Raw genomic sequence first — 16,405 nt, forward strand, 5'->3', positions numbered from 1 at the left:
ATGTTAAAATAAAGAATGCAGGAGTCAAACCAGCTTCCTTCAATCTGAGTTTGTTTGACACTTACATATTTTAAATGATTTAAGCAGACCCTGACAAATGCACTTGCATCAGTCTAACCAAAACATTTATTTTATTTTACAGATTTTGGCCATTGTGTCCATTCTGTTCATCGTACTGTCCACTATTGCTTTGTCTCTTAACACGTTGCCAGAGCTTCAAGAAATAGACGAATTTGGGCAGCCAAATGACAACCCTCAGCTAGCGCACGTTGAAGCTGTGTGTATTGCTTGGTTTACCATGGAGTACCTTTTGCGTTTTCTGTCCTCACCAAACAAGTGGAAGTTCTTCAAGGGGCCGCTAAATGTCATTGACTTACTGGCTATCTTGCCATACTATGTCACCATTTTCCTCACGGAGTCCAACAAAAGTGTACTGCAGTTCCAAAACGTCCGACGCGTGGTTCAGATATTTCGTATTATGAGGATCCTAAGGATTCTTAAACTTGCCAGACATTCAACAGGCCTTCAGTCTTTGGGTTTTACTCTCAGACGGAGTTACAATGAATTAGGCTTGTTGATACTATTTTTAGCCATGGGGATAATGATATTTTCAAGTCTTGTATTCTTTGCTGAAAAGGATGAAGACGCCACCAAATTTACCAGTATCCCTGCATCATTCTGGTGGGCAACGATCACTATGACTACCGTAGGATATGGTGACATTTATCCTAAGACTCTGTTAGGTAAAATCGTAGGAGGACTTTGCTGTATTGCTGGAGTGCTGGTTATAGCCCTGCCTATACCAATTATTGTGAACAATTTCTCAGAGTTTTACAAGGAGCAGAAAAGACAGGAGAAGGCAATTAAGAGGAGAGAAGCACTTGAGCGAGCTAAAAGAAATGGCAGCATTGTTTCCATGAACCTGAAAGACGCCTTTGCTCGCAGCATGGAAATGATAGATGTAGCAGTAGATTCAGGTAAGCCTGGTGAAGCAGCCAACCCAAAGGAAACACCCGATGACAACCACCTGTCACCAAGCCGGTGGAAATGGGCCAGAAGGACAATGTCTGAAACAAGTTCAAACAAGTCTTATGAGAACAAATACCAAGAAGTTAGCCAACAAGACTCCCATGAGCAATTAAACAATGCCGCAGCATCCTCCAGCCCACAGCACCTCAGTGCTCAAAAGCTGGAGATGCTATACAATGAAATTACTAAAACTCAGTCTCAGCCTAATCTTAACGCTGGTTACCAAGACCAGTCCGCAAAGCCACCTACATATGAAGAAGAAATAGAAATGGAAGAAGTTACAGGGCAGAGAGACCAGTTGCCAGCTGGACCGACAGACATCATCACAGACATAAGAAGCACATCTAGTATTGACAGCTTTGCCAGCTGTGCCACTGACTTCACAGAAACAGAGAGGTCTCCACTTTCTCTCTTTCCTGGCTCTCACTTGCAGATGAGGTTCCCAAGTGATTCTGCCAACCCAGAAGACAACCAAAGAGTAAGGAGTTCTCAGTTTATGCCATTCACAAAAGACAGAATGTTTTCTCCAACTGATATCACCTTTGACTATACTCCAATCGACAGAGCTGTTATCAGTGATGGCAGTGGGACCCAGACTGTTTTGCATGGTCATTTACATTTCGACACTGCCATGGAAAGCCCCAAAAGTTCTCTGAAAGGTAGCAATCCATTAAAATCTAGATCCCTTAAAGTTAATTTTAAAGACAATAGAGGTGGAGCTCCTCAAACGCCACCCAGCACTGCAAGGCCGCTGCCCGTGATGGCAGGAGCAGACTTTCCCCAGGCCACCCCTCAGCACATCAGCACCATTCTCTTGGAGGAAAATTCACCCCAAGGTGAACGACCTTTACTTGGTGCTGATGCAGCAGGACTTTGTCAGGGACCTTCCAAAAAATCATCCCCTCTGTTTCCCAAACAAAAGATTTTCTCTTTCCCTTCAAAAGAGAGGAGGAGCTTCACTGAGATAGACACTGGAGAAGAAGAAGAGTTTATGGAGCTGCATGGTATAAAACATGAGAAACAACAGGATATCAAGACAAATTGCTGTGGGGACAAACACAGTGATGGCAACCATTTAACAGAGGAGCCACAGGTCAGCTCTTCACCCAAAAGCATGAGTCACAATTGTACTCAAGACATTTACCATGCTGTGGGTGAGGGGAAGAAAGACAGTAACCAAGAAGGCCACAAAATGGAAAACCATTTATTTGCCCCAGAAATTCATACAAGTCCAGGAGAAACTGGTTACTGTCCCACACGTGAAACTAGCATGTGACTAGTTACAAGAGCAATAAAAATACTTTTTCTTAAACCACAGTTAGTAATGCCTATGAACTAAAACATGGAAAGCCTCAAAAAAAAAGTGCATAAAATGTTATTTTTGCATGGCATGAAGAGTTCTTTAGTTTAAATACTGTTTAATTAAAAAAAAAAAAAAAAGACTGCTTTTTGTAAGAAACTGAAAAAAAAAAAACAGGAAAAAAAATGACTCAAGAACAGTGAATCAAATAAAGAGAGCTCTGCTAAGAGCCAGCGTTCTGCAACATCTGACATTTTCGATCCTTTCACTTATGATTGTAGACAGGTTTTGAACTCTTTTAGCTTTTTGGTTCTCTTGATTACAATGAATTTTAGAATTTGCACATGAAAGGATGAAATGTCAATGCATGCATTCATAACGATGTGAAACAAGGTGCTTCAGGCTTGCAAAATGCATATATTTGTAAATAGTTTGGGGTTGGGGGGAAAGCTACTGTTAACAAGGATTTGTGGAAAAAGAATTTCCTGGGACACAGGTACTTCCTTCACAGCGTGCTGCCTGGAGGTTTTGTACAGACTTATGTTGCAAAATTGCAACTTCTACTTAAAGCATCTCACCTATCTTGCTTTCTGTTAAAAAGCTCATGAATATATCTGTTAATTAAGGGACTACAGTATCTTAGTTTACCTGTGCTGTAAATCATAGTGGGTTTTTTTGTTTTTTTTTTTTTTTTTTGTTTGGTTTTTTTTGCATAACTTTTGTTATTGCATTTGTCAGTTTAATTAATGATCCTGTGAGGAAAAACAAAGATTTAATGACCAGAACTTGAGGCATTTGATATTTTTATAGAATACTGCCAACATTTCATAACGAAGAAAAAATGTTCCATTTTAAATTTAAACAGCAACAACATAGAATTATTTCTGTGGCAATAAATGGTGCCAAATGGCTATCTCAATCTCAATCTCTTAGTATATTTGATATTAAAAGAAATATTACTCACGTTCTTTTTCCATTGATTTAAAAATATTTGCTTCTATGTGATCTTTGAGAACTCTTGATAACTCTTCTTCCCCTCTATCTTCAAATCCCCCTTTCTTTACATGCCATGCCCACACTTCACTAATGGCAGTGCTATTGAAGCCATCATGGTGTGAAGACATAAGGCACAAACTCAGACTGACAAATGCTATTACCTGACACACCAACTTTGCCTCAACCCATTCACCAGTGGCTGTTCCAAAAGCTCAGTATATGCTTTTCCCTATGCACAGTGAAGGGAAATGTCAATGCTTCCACTGACATCTACCAAACAGCCTTGCTTTTTCTGGTATTCTCCTGCTTTGTAAAAGAAAAGTGCTGAACCAAAGCCTTCATTACAAACAGTCTGAAAAAAAGCTACTGATTTTTTATCCAGCACCGATAGCTTCCTATGCTATAATCATAATAAAAACAAAAACAACCTTATAGATGGTTTCAATTTCCTAAACCATAAAAAGTTCATTCAATTCATTAATCCTAATCATAAGCAAAAGAATGCAGCTACACAAATGTGCCCTATGAAATGCTCTTTTTTTAGGAAATCAGAATGCATGTCTTTTTGTTTGCTGTCCTCTGATTTCTTCTGGAATTGGATGCTCCCTTACAGTAGCATTGTCAGTGCAGTAAGTCCAGCCTCACAACTAATAAACAGGCAGAGGGCCCAGCAGATAAGTCTGATGAGCATCAATTCCCTGCTTCTCTATGGGCTTATTGCCTGAGATTGAGCCTCTCATTTCCCTATGCACAAAAGGGAGATACTGCTTCTCTCAGGTCAGGATTATTACAATAAACCTTGTAAAGGCTGTGAGACAACAAGGATGGGAGCCTTAAAAGCACTTTAGACCAACCAAAAGCTGGTTGATCACATCAGGCTTCTAATTCCCATAGAGGAGCTCAGTTAAATTTTACTTGTGTCATTTTCTGTTACGTAGATTAGTATAAATCAGCACCTAATGCATTTGATGTAAAAAAAGCAAGCATTTTATTGCAGCATTGTCCTCTGTCTGACATGGCTGGCCTGATGCCACAGACCTCGCTCAAGCCTCCTCCATGGAAAAGAGGCAAGTTTGAAAAGCACTGGTGGCTGGCCCAAATCATGAGCGTACCACAGATTTCTTTGCTTAAATAATCAAGTCTTGTAAGGTTACATTTCCATACAAATAATACGTTTGCTCCTCACTCATTTGAAACACTGGGAATATAATGTTATTTCTTCAGAACAATGTCTGGTCATTAATTCTCAAAATAACAATGATATATTTTTTTAATTAGTTGCAGTTCATTGCAACTTGTTGCTGCATTCAATTTTAACTATTTATATGGCATCCTGCTTAATTATGTTGTGTCTCACTGTCCCAAAACTTAGCTCTTAAGTATTTTTAAGTCAGTAATCTTCTATATTTATTTTTATGTTTTCTTGCTAGATATTTTCAGTGACAAAAACTAAATGCCAGTCATTTTTTATATGCCTAAAGCGTTGGTCTGTATTTTCTATGTGCAGTTTTAATGAAATCACATGGGCCTGTTCGATCTGCCTTTACGTCCTAGTGGATAAGGAAGACCAAATTAAGCCCAAATGGGACCTGATCCCATGCTCTGGATCCACAGAAAAAAATCCCATTCAAGATAACGGTGTTGTTCTGGCAAGGCTGAGGTCTGTGTCCTGTGTCTAATGTGTGCTTTTTCTCCCCATTGACCCTTACACTTTTGGAAAGCCCGCTTGGATCGGTGTCAGTTTTGGAAAGGGAGGAGTCCAGCCATAGGGAACTTATTTCAGGAGCAGAGATTTACATCTTTAAGCCCTCCTGAACTAAAACAGTGCTTTATGCGAACTTGATTCTACCCTATGGAAAGTTTAACAGTGGTAAAATCAAAACCTCAGTCCTTGTGCAGATGAATTCCCCTGAAACCAATGAGTGTCTACCAGAAAAAGGGACTGACTGAAAGCAAACAAGGACAGTAAGACTCTCTCTTGAGTAAAATCAACAGGAGCTTTAACTATGTAAGCCAGATGAGAAGACCAGGCCCTTACTGACTGCCATATTTAAAACATTTTCAGAGAAGCACAGTTATTTTGAAATTATACAAGCAAAAGAAATGCAATTCTCTTTATTAACAGATGTTGTATTTTTTCGAAAGCTTCAGAGCAAAAGGATCAAGCTTTAGAAGTGCTTTCGTTATAATTTCATTGATTCGTTACATACTTTTGACTATGCTGAATATTATTTCCAGAGTCAGGGGGTAAGACATTTGGTATTTCCAGTCTTGGCTGCATACATGGGATCCAGTCCTGCATACCTAGCTCATGAATAACTCCTGCTCAGAATATTTCCTTGACTAGTTGCAGGACTGGATCTGGATGTACTGCACTATAGCGTGTGCAAGAAGTGCAGTCCAGGACCTCTTCATTCATCAAGAATATGAATTGCTATGTAGCAAATTATGCAAACTACCTGAGTATATTTTTCTGCTTTTCTAAAATTTCAAAGCCATTTCAGACCTATTATCCATTTGCCACACTACGGGGAGGGTCTTTTCAGTCCCGGAGTCAGCCTCCAACAGTTGTGGAATTTCTAAACAACTGAAGGAGCCCTCAGACAAAGTTACTCCCCTGTGCGCCTGAGAGGAGTCTGACTCTTCATATCGCTGGAAAATGAAGATTGTTCAGGGAGATAGCTTTGCAATCAATCTGTTTTTTTACATTTTATACTAACTGCAGAATCCTGAGTCAAAGTTTTAATTAATTTTCAATGATGAAACCAAATGAACACGTTTAAATGATGCTCGCAGAGTAATCAGAACAATTATTGAGTAAATAGTAACATGAATTCAAACGGAGGGTGGGGGGAATCATGTATCGCACAAATTGCAAAGTAAGTTCATACAGGAAAGCTGTTTACAGGGGAAGCATATAAAGAATGTAACGTGGTGTAGAAAGTGATTGCACTAGGGAATTTATACAAAATACAGTTTTTTAAACAAAAACACAAAAGGCCTTTTAATGCTTCAGTGTCTAGAATATAGGAGCTTCTGTGCTAATGCAGAAATCTAATGCACTGTGTCCTCACCTCAGAATTGGTCTCAGAATTCAAACATAAGTGATGTCAAAGAGGTGATATCTGATCCAACACTAGAGCAACTTAAAGAGCTGTTTCTTTTTAGCACAAGGTTATGCAGCCAAAAGCATGTACAGAAAATTGCATTTTTGCCTATAACGTACATACAAATCACAGTGACAATTGGCTTCTTGAGTATTTTCATAACGGGTAACACCTGGCCATGTTTTTGTGTTCCTTGCTCACTTCTCTAAGTGATAAACAACTTGTTCATTTAAAACTAGGTTTCTTCCTCTACGTATATCCTGAGCTTGTTTCTGTTTCCTTAGATCTGTTTGAAACAAGGTTTACCTTCAAATTACCTAAATAACTCCTTCACTCTCATCCCTAAAGCACAGTTCAGTACAAATGCTACTTGTCTTTTTCAAGTCCTACTGCAAATACAGTCAGTCTGGTAAAAATGTCCAGGGCCTACCTAACCATCTTTTTTTCATTCATATGATACTGGGGTCAATTCTGGCCCCAAAAAAACCTTTTAAACCTTTTAAAAGTAAAAAAGAAGCAAGGAATATGTTTCATTTTTTTTCAAATTAGCACAGATCAAACAGGGAATGCATTTACAGCAAAGAAGGAAGAAAGACAGAAAACCGTAAGTAAACAAGGCATGCTTTGATACGCTATATAGAGATATAATAAAACATACGTTGATCATACTTAGTGAAACAAAAATGCCAGTTTAATTTCAGTCCTGCCCCATCTTAATTTTTATCATGGAACCAACAGGTCTCTACTGAAATTTTCAGTGATGTTATTATCCAGTTGCCTAACTTGAACATCTGATCTGTAATTGTTTTTCAAAAGGCTTTCCTGAAAAAGAAGATACTCTGCATACTTATCGTTGTTGATCTTTGGATCTCTTCCCCTTGCCCACCAAACACCAACCTTCTCCACTGCTTGGGAGCCATCAGAAAACAAACACGATGATAGATGTGTCTTGTTTATCAGGAAAGTATTTTCGTAGTCTGATGCAAATGGCCAGATAGATATTAACTCTTGGACTCCATTTATTGCATTTGAATTGAAGAACAGGAAGAATCAGTATCCTTTTATTTCTGTTACAGTTGCAGCCAAACCCTCTCACAACTTCACAAGTATTCTAGCTTTAAAATGCTCTGTCTTCTCTGGTGCACCCCTCATCCTGCAAGACACTTCAATGCATCTGTTCAGTGCTTTTGAAGAGCTTGCTTTGCGAAAAGCAGTTTTTAATTCACTATTACATTAAGATAGCCATCAGTATTTTTGTCTTTTGTCCAATACATTCTTATTAATAATGATATTCAGTTTAAACTCTGGCTGAAATGCTTTCATACTGTAAAACAGATCAGGTGTTCTGGGAACCAAATCCCTTGCAGCTCTGTGAGCAGATTTTTGCTGACAGTTATCAGTTTCCTCACTTAAGAAAGGTCAGATGACTGACAAGCATAGACAGAACTGTATGCATCATGCAATGGTTTCTTGCTCAGTAATCATATACCATGTTACTTGACAGATGGAGTAACACAGACATCCTTGTATTTCTTCCATTTAAAGTTTAAGTAATTTTTTTGAATGTCGTGTTATGATATTTAAGTATTACCTTTTAGCTGCAATGGAGATTTCTTCCAAAACAGCAGCAGTACCTCAAAGACCCATATTGTCATTGACTGCTATTTAGTTTTCATTTACAACACCTAGCATAAACCCAGATGGATCTCACTGTAGAACAAAGAAGTAGCACACAAATATTATTGACCTTTTAAATTAGTAGCTAAAAAAACATTTAATATGAAAGATAAGATTATCTTAATTACACCTGTGAACCAAACAGGGTGGTGATGTCACTATGTCAGACATTGACTGTAGGCCTGTGGTTAATGAATTGCCTGATGACTAATGGTTAATGAATGGCCTGAATCTAAGAGCAGTGTGGGTAATTAATTCCATTTTAGCATTTTAGTTAATAAAGTTTTACCTCAAATATACATACGGTATGAATAAAAACAAACGTCTGTGCAAACAGCTAGGCAGTGATGGAAGATCAGAAGCCTTAGTATTTTTTCCCATCTACCATGCCTTGGTATCTTTCCATTTAGATGTCAGTTGGAATTGATTTAAGCTTCAGGGCTAGAGGGGTTTGATGGTGTGCTTAGTTGCTCTGATCTCTAGGCCATATCTTGTAAAAGGTATTTCAAGAAACAAACAGTCTATTCCTTATCCTATTGCTTTTACGATTGCAAGGTTAAGGGCATATGTTCTATATTGATATTTTGGCTCTAAGTTTTGCTCAGATAGCATCTCTCAGTGGAGGTTCAAAATACAAAACATATATGCCTATTCTTGAAGTCCTTAAGCAGAAAGCCAATGGGAATTCTGCCTGTATAAAACTGAAGGAAGGAGCAATATATTATAGCTTTAGGCAAAAGGAAGTTTCTAACACATACTGCAAAATGAAAAAAGAAATCCATCTGCTAGGATGCAGACTTTTGGATTTATACCTCTGAATTTTCAAAGTTATGCAGTTTTACCTATGTAACTCTCAAAAGTCAAAGGAGCCATGCTGATAAGCTGAAACATGGAGGGACTGGCTTATAAAGAACCTGAGAGTTGAATACATAGCCTATTGCTTTAAGATCACTGTAAATATCAACTAAATATGTACTAATTCATGTTTATAAGTTATTACTGTGTTAGTTTCATAGATACAGTAGCATGACTATTATTAGTTCTGTTGAGTTGATGAACTTTACTTTGTATTCCTCTGTGAATGCTCTGAATGCTGCAAACAAAAAAAAAAGCACAACAGTATTTTTCAAGTTCTCTTGGCGCGATAGCGGTGTCTTCACTATTGTTCAATTTTACAGAGTTAGCAACATTTCATCATAAACTGCTATATTAACAACATACCTTTCTTTCAACGAACTGTCACTAGGAGATAAAAGCGTATGTGAGAAGTCTTGTCTAATCTCATTCATTCTGCCTTTACAAAATGCCCCAGACACTCTGTGGGAGAATCTGCTGCTTTTGCTTCACGCATCGTTTGTATTTGGGAGCGGGGCAGGAAAATAATAGGGCATTTTGCAATGGTAATTGCATCAAACATGCTTTTTTCATTATTCTTGTATTTGTTAGAAACATTTGGATTTAATTTCTTTTCGTAGATAACTGTTTGTCAATAGCTTTATTTTTTCAGCTAACCATCTGATTCCATTAGAATAATAACTTCTCATATTTAGTGGTATTTGTATCAATGTCTCCATATCAGCTGCATTTTAACTTCATAAAAAAGGAAATGTGGTTATTATTTTTGTCATATTAGATTTTGCTGATCAACTAAGTATTTCTGCACCAATCTACATATTAATATGCATGTTGTAGTCTGTACAATTGTTCAACATCAAAATATGTTTAATTTATGTCAAATGTCTGTAAAATAAATGCATTGTTCTCCATTTCAGTCTGATAGAATAAGCAGGATAGTAAATAAATGTGTAAATGAATCATCTGTGTCTCATTTCAGTTCTCTGCATGAAACCACTCTACATTGAGCATTGCACATATACCAAAACTATAATCCATAGTGTCTTTAGACTTCATTACTTGACTTTACTATACAAGGATCTCTGGCAGACAATGTATATAGAAAAGAATAATCTGGCTATGCAAATAAAGTCAGAATCCATCATTTATTAAAAAAAGCCACAAAAACCCTACAGTGCTTCTAAGCCTTTTTTTCCTCTCTTCAGCATTACTGCTAATTACTACTTGCACTGACAAAGATGTAAGATCTCAGATTGCTTTATGAGGGTGAGTAAACTTTCCTGCAGAAGCATGGAAGCAACTGGTTCTGGATATTCAAACCTCAGTACATCTGCCTAATATTCAGAGGTGGTGGATAAATCAGGACCTTGTTCATCTTACTAGATACAAACATCTGAGCTTGGAACCCAGTAATTTTTGCCTAAGTAGACCTTTTTTTCTTTTTTATAGATGAAAAACTGTGAGAGAATGTATAAATTGTATTTGGAATAAGGTTTTTATTCCTTCAAGATAAGTCAAACAGATCTTCTTTCTACAGGCAAAGTTTTGCTGTAAGTGGAACTTTAACAGAGTATTGGTTCACAAAATAAGGAAAGTGATTTTTCATCTTTAAAATAGCTAATCTTTAATTTCTACACCTGAACAGGGAAATAAAGATGAAGGACCAAATTTTGCCCTTTGGTGAGCAGAAACATCTTCAAATAATCACTGACTCTGGACAATCAAGGGACCTTTTTCTATGTCCTCCTCTCTCTCTCTTCCTGTTTACAGAGCTCATTTCAAAAGATGAAAATGAATAAATAAATAAATAAATAAATCCTAGCACCCTAGTATCTCATCTCAACTCTACAGCAGACTAAGAAAGAAATGGACTTAATGCTAGCAAGAAAAGGCAAGTACAGAAAATGCATCACTTTACTGGGGCAATCTGATCCGTGGCTGAACTCAAACACAGACAGAATGCAAGCAAACTATTTTACGCTAAACTGCAAACGTGAATTGTTGTAAGATTGTTTAGGAGGGTGGGTGGTGATAGGACAAGGGGGAATGATCTTAAACTAAGACAGGGGAGGTTTAGGTTGGATGTTAGGAGGAAGTTTTTCACACAGAGGGTGGTGACACACTGGAACAGGTTGCCCAAGGAGGTTGTGGATGCCCCATTCCTGGAGGCATTCAAGGCCAGGCTGGATGTGGCTCTGGGCAGCCTGGTCTGGTGGTTGGTGACCCTGCACATAGCAGGGGGTTGAAACTAGATGATCATTGTGGTCCTTTTCAACCCCGGCCATTCTATGAATTATGTCCTAAGGGAAGAAGTATTAGCAGACCTGGAATAGAGCAGGTGGTAGAGACAAAGTACTGAGATGCCAGAAGGCAAGGGTAAAAGTAAGCCCCTGCAATATATACAGTAGGGAAATTTCAATCTTTTCTAATATAAACATTAGGAATGAAAACAACCTACACTATCAAGATATCACCACATTAGACCTTAATTTACTGTAGAGGCTTAAACTATGTTTCTGCTGTCTCTATCATTGCAAATTTTTATTGAATGTAAAAAAAACTGTGTAATGTCTGTTCAGATTTTTTTAGTTTCTAGGAACCACATCCACTCCTGGATCTTTATAAAAGACTGAAATGAAAAAAAAAAAAAAAAGAAAAAAAAGAAAAAAGAAAGACTACATTGTAGTATGCAATGGGTTGGGTGCTTTTTAGAGCTTTCACAGCACCTCATGGATCACAAGCCTCAACTGCCTGCATAAACAAATAGAGAGGAAAAGTGGCTACAAAAAACGTAATTACCTGTCTGTGGTGACATCCAGTCAGTTTCCAGGCCAGACAAAAAAAAATAGTTTTCTGAAAAGAGCCTGCATTCTTGACTGTTTAAACGATGGTTTTCTTCAAATAAAATGTTCACTTTCTCAGATATATCCAAGAGTGGTTGTTAACAGAGCTGACTCATTTTCAAATGACAGCCAATAAATCCCCAAGTAAAATAACTCAAACTACTGTTCAAACAGCATTTTTCAGTACTTAAAGGTTTTCATCCATGCACTGAAATACAAGCAGGCATCTATGGGCAACACAGATTCCACAATTGAAATTACATTCATAAACAACCAGTACATCTTCAAATCAGTTTCACATAAATAAGCAGCCACTTTTCAGTATTTCAGCACTGTTTTCTCCTCAGTTGCACAGTGTAATGATACCAGGGTTACAAAATATAAAGTTATTTCCTTTTCATCAGCTCATGATGGAAACACAGGCTCCTGTCAATGAATGCCCCTCATTCCAGGACTGAACTGGGGGTTAATCTGGGCTTGGAAGGGGCTGAGCCTATCCCATATCCTCATTTGCACAGAGTACATAACAGGACGTGTGGCTTTGGTTCCTACAGCCAGAAATCTGCAGCACAGGCCACAGCCAGAGGGAAGCAAAGCACAGAACTGGCACATGGGCAGCTTCCAATGCTTGCTTTTAAAACCAGAACTGAATTCTACTCTGTTCTCCCAAAGCCACCATCTTTAGATACTTGACATTGTACGGGAAGAGCTGGTTCATCTGAAATCCAACTAAAACAAGTCAATACTATGAAAACAAGAGCTGCTTTACCCGCACTAACATTCTTCATATTTTAGTAACTACGTGTTAATAAAATCCTCCTTCCAAGCATGACAGTGGTGAACACTGTGAGCCAATAAAGCCCGAGGACGTGCGTTAATGGAAGGTTTGATCAGAGAACGTAAAAGATTCAATCTTGAATCATTTAAAAATCATTTACAAAATTTGTTCCTTTGGACTTTTTTGAAAAAGGAAGGCACAAACAAGAAGACTTCATACCCCTACAAAAAACACATAACTGCATTATTTACTCATAGTGACTCACTCATCAGAAGACTTTATGACTTTGCCTTAATGAGCATTTTAGCTGGTATTAATTGCTACAGGTGAACCAAGATGTAGTTAAACACACATTTTTTTCTCCCTAATGAAGACAAGACCACAAGGAGCAAGGTCAGGGAGACAAAAATATTTGCTAATCACCAACGTGCCTTCAAAAGCATTCATCCGTGTCCTAAAAAACCTAAAAAGCATTTAATCATATTGAACTACTACAACTACAAAGTGTATCATATTTTACTGCAGAAAATAAAGACAAGCCAATCATGAACACTGCCAAAAGGAATAAATAAATTTTACAATTACAATAAATAAGCATGATTTATTATTTCTCACTTTTCATCCTCAGATTTTCTACAGATATTAGCATGCTTCTCACACCATAAATCTGCACAGCAACAATTCATTGCTAATCTCTATGAAATTACCATTTAAATATTCCTACTGCCAAAAAAGAAAAAAAATCAGGTTAAGTAATGCTACTCTTCACTGTTATTTAAACTATTAATGAAACTGTTATTTTTAATTCACAAATCTACCTGTTTTTATCATTTGCTGTCTTACATTATGCTTTTCAAATGGCATACAATTTGCAGTTGTTCTTTATCTCTTTCACATCAGTTTCTTGATGGGAAGATGTGAGCTGTTGACTGTGAAGAACCAATACAGTATCTATGTACATACTATTAAAGTTAAAAAGCCTCTTAAGAGATTATTACAACTTAGTGCATTCATTAAGAAAAAGAGCTCAAAGTGAACTTCACTCTGATTAGATGCCAGATAATCCACAAGGACCATCATGAACGCTTTAAATGCAGGGAATGTTTCAGAGTTTGCATGTTCTTACACACATACAAATCCAAGCACAAAGCACAGACCATAAAGAGATCAACTCATTAGCTCAGCCCCTCAAGGAGCTACTTGCATTTACCGTATTTTCAACTGTAATGTTTTCACGTTGTCAATTTAATGATTTACTAGGACAGATGAAAAGCAAGTGTAACTGTACCATTCTTAGAAAGGAATGCTGTCTCCAGTTGTCCAGTCCCTCAGCAGCATGACAGAAACATCTCATCTTCGTGACTCATCTTTTAGTAGCAAGTCTGGTGACTACTTGAGCAAGTACCTCCACATGCACACACAGACACAGACCCCACACACTGCATGTATACAGCCTGGCACTGTATTAGCACAGATGTCTGCAAATCAAAACTATGCAATACCTCTTTCATGTGCTACAATGCAGCTGCAACCCAAAGGGATTTTGCACAGCAGACAGGAAGAATTCTTCCGGCCTTCTCACCAGGACCACATAAGTGAGCCCTGTTTGATCACTTTCAACATGTTCCATAAGTATGTTTATACCTGAGCTAAGACTGGGAAAAAAGAGGCATCAACACATCAGTTTGCAGCTACCTCAGTCTTCTGCAAGAAAAGTTTCACTTTAGTATTTCCCCTGCAGTTAAAGCTGAAAAGGAACTTGGGATAATCAGCATGTCTTCTTAGAGTTTTTAATCCTAACTTCTGCAGAAATAAATCACAGGGATTGTCAGAAATGTATTCAGAATTCTGAATGAATACGTTTGTAATTTCAGGAGTGTATTGTTACAAATTATTTTGACGTTCATTGTGATAAATCTGATCAGGGCAACTATTTATTTACTGTGTACATGTTAAGAAGCACTGCCTGTCACAATAGCTACTTAACTAAAATCAGATAAGATCTATTAACCTTTTGTTTTTACATTTTAAACAACAGTAAATTATTCTCCTTTGATTTGGAAGCTTAGGTTGGTTTCGGTCTCACCCACTCAATTGAACTTCAGATCATGTGTTTTTCTGGTATTATCTGTAACTCATCTTTGTCACTTTTACAGATCCATAGGTAAGCATGTCTCTTTTTAATACTTTCACAATATCATGTTGTTGCAAATTCTTTTCTGCAGGTCTGCTAAACACGTTCAATGTTCAACAAATCAGCAGAACAAGAGCATATTATTTCCAAGACCTTTTTTAACAGTGTGTAGAATTTCCAAGCTATTTGTTCCTAGCACCCACACTCGAAGGAAAATAAATAAGCATACAAATTATGACTTCTAAATTAAGCAAAGTTTCCAAGAGGTCTCCACAGAAATGGAGTTACCGAAGCAAAACCTGTGCATCCCAGGGACAACTCCACAGTAAGCAGTGCAAAGTCTCAGTCAGCACTGAGCACACCACAGAGATTGGCACCTGATTGGTAGTTCAGGGACTCACTCTGCATTATCTTTTCCAGCCAATCTTCATTTAGATAAAATGTAATCTGTAAAGATCACTTGAAGTCATTAAAACATTGAAACACTACGAATTTACTTAACTGCTTTAAATACCCTGATGATAAAGTCAAAATATAACAACTATTTGCATCAGGTAATGAGATGGACTATTCTCACCACTATCTAGCATGCCAGGTTATAGTCAGCTATCTTGCCTTCGACTCTTATTTGACTGTATAGTGTAGCTTTTCAGCCAGGGCAAAATAAATAGCTACAAATTTCTATTCTGTACATGAACTCACTTCAGCAAAGGGGATGAGACTCCGCTAAATTCATTATATTGAATACTTTCATACATTTGTATTTAAATTGTGCCGTATTAGCTAAGAATAATGCAAGTTCTATTCTTGCACATACATATTAGTTTAACAAGCTGTTAAGATGTCTACTATTTGAAGCACGCAGTGAGGAGATCTACAGTGTGAGCTTTAGAAATCAAATGAGTTAAGATGTTAATAATACAACATGAGAAATCCAGCCTTTCACTTAGTTCTCATTCCCCTTTCACTCTATCCACAGAATGCACCTACTTGCAAATGAAGCAGAAGAAATCTATAAAACAGAATCAAGTAATCCAAGTCGGGAAAGGCAAAATGTGGGATAATACCCGACTGACAAAGAGGTGCCAGGAAATTCCACCCGTTTTCTCTCACACTTTCTCTATTTCATTAATCAGGTGAGTCTACCTTTAGCCCTGAACAGAGTCCCATAAGGAATCTGACCCTCTGAGCATAACAACACCCAGCCACATAGGGGCCACTTTCTCAGCAAAGCCCAAATCATCCGCACCCACTGCAGGGACCAAATACAACTGTAGAGCTGTAACTATTTTCTACTGCAGACCAACCATATTTTTCTCCTCTCAGAAATTTACTGCCTGCATCTAATTACTTCTGTACAATTCCCTAAACAATACCCATAAATCCGTGAAACTTCTGTAGGATATTATCCTTTCATAATCTTGGCATAATCATAAATAGAACCCTTCACTGAATGGAAAGTTACTGTCAGTTTCTAGAAAGAGGTGATTTTCCAAGGTCTGTTATTTTTGACAGCATTACATCAGAACTCTGCTCTGATTCTTTATTTCTATATATATAGTTGATAACTTCAATAACATTATTTTAACTGAAATTCAAGGCTCTGTTACTTTGGTTTTTCCATCACTCCATATTGAATAACTACTACCAATGAACTAATTTAATGAGGTATATTACAGTAGAGCA

At 37.5% G+C, this 16,405-nt stretch overlaps 1 protein-coding gene across 3 annotated transcripts in view; it reads left to right on the forward strand.

The window, feature by feature from the left end:
• KCNB2 (potassium voltage-gated channel subfamily B member 2) overlaps positions 1-9,923 on the forward strand; it is a 194,643-nt gene extending 184,720 nt beyond the window's left edge. For all 3 annotated transcript variants that reach the window (XM_025147998.3, XM_003640825.6, XM_046935636.1), the window contains exon 3: positions 143-9,923. In XM_025147998.3, the coding sequence (XP_025003766.1) occupies positions 143-2,305 (2,163 nt within the window). In that variant the 3' untranslated portion in view covers positions 2,306-9,923. The remainder of the gene's footprint in view (positions 1-142) is intronic.
• Positions 9,924-16,405: the final 6,482 nt, after the last annotated feature.

The sequence above is a fragment of the Gallus gallus genome, chromosome 2 (genome assembly GCF_016699485.2).
Source record: "Gallus gallus isolate bGalGal1 chromosome 2, bGalGal1.mat.broiler.GRCg7b, whole genome shotgun sequence".
In the NCBI taxonomy this organism is placed as follows: domain Eukaryota; kingdom Metazoa; phylum Chordata; class Aves; order Galliformes; family Phasianidae; genus Gallus; species Gallus gallus.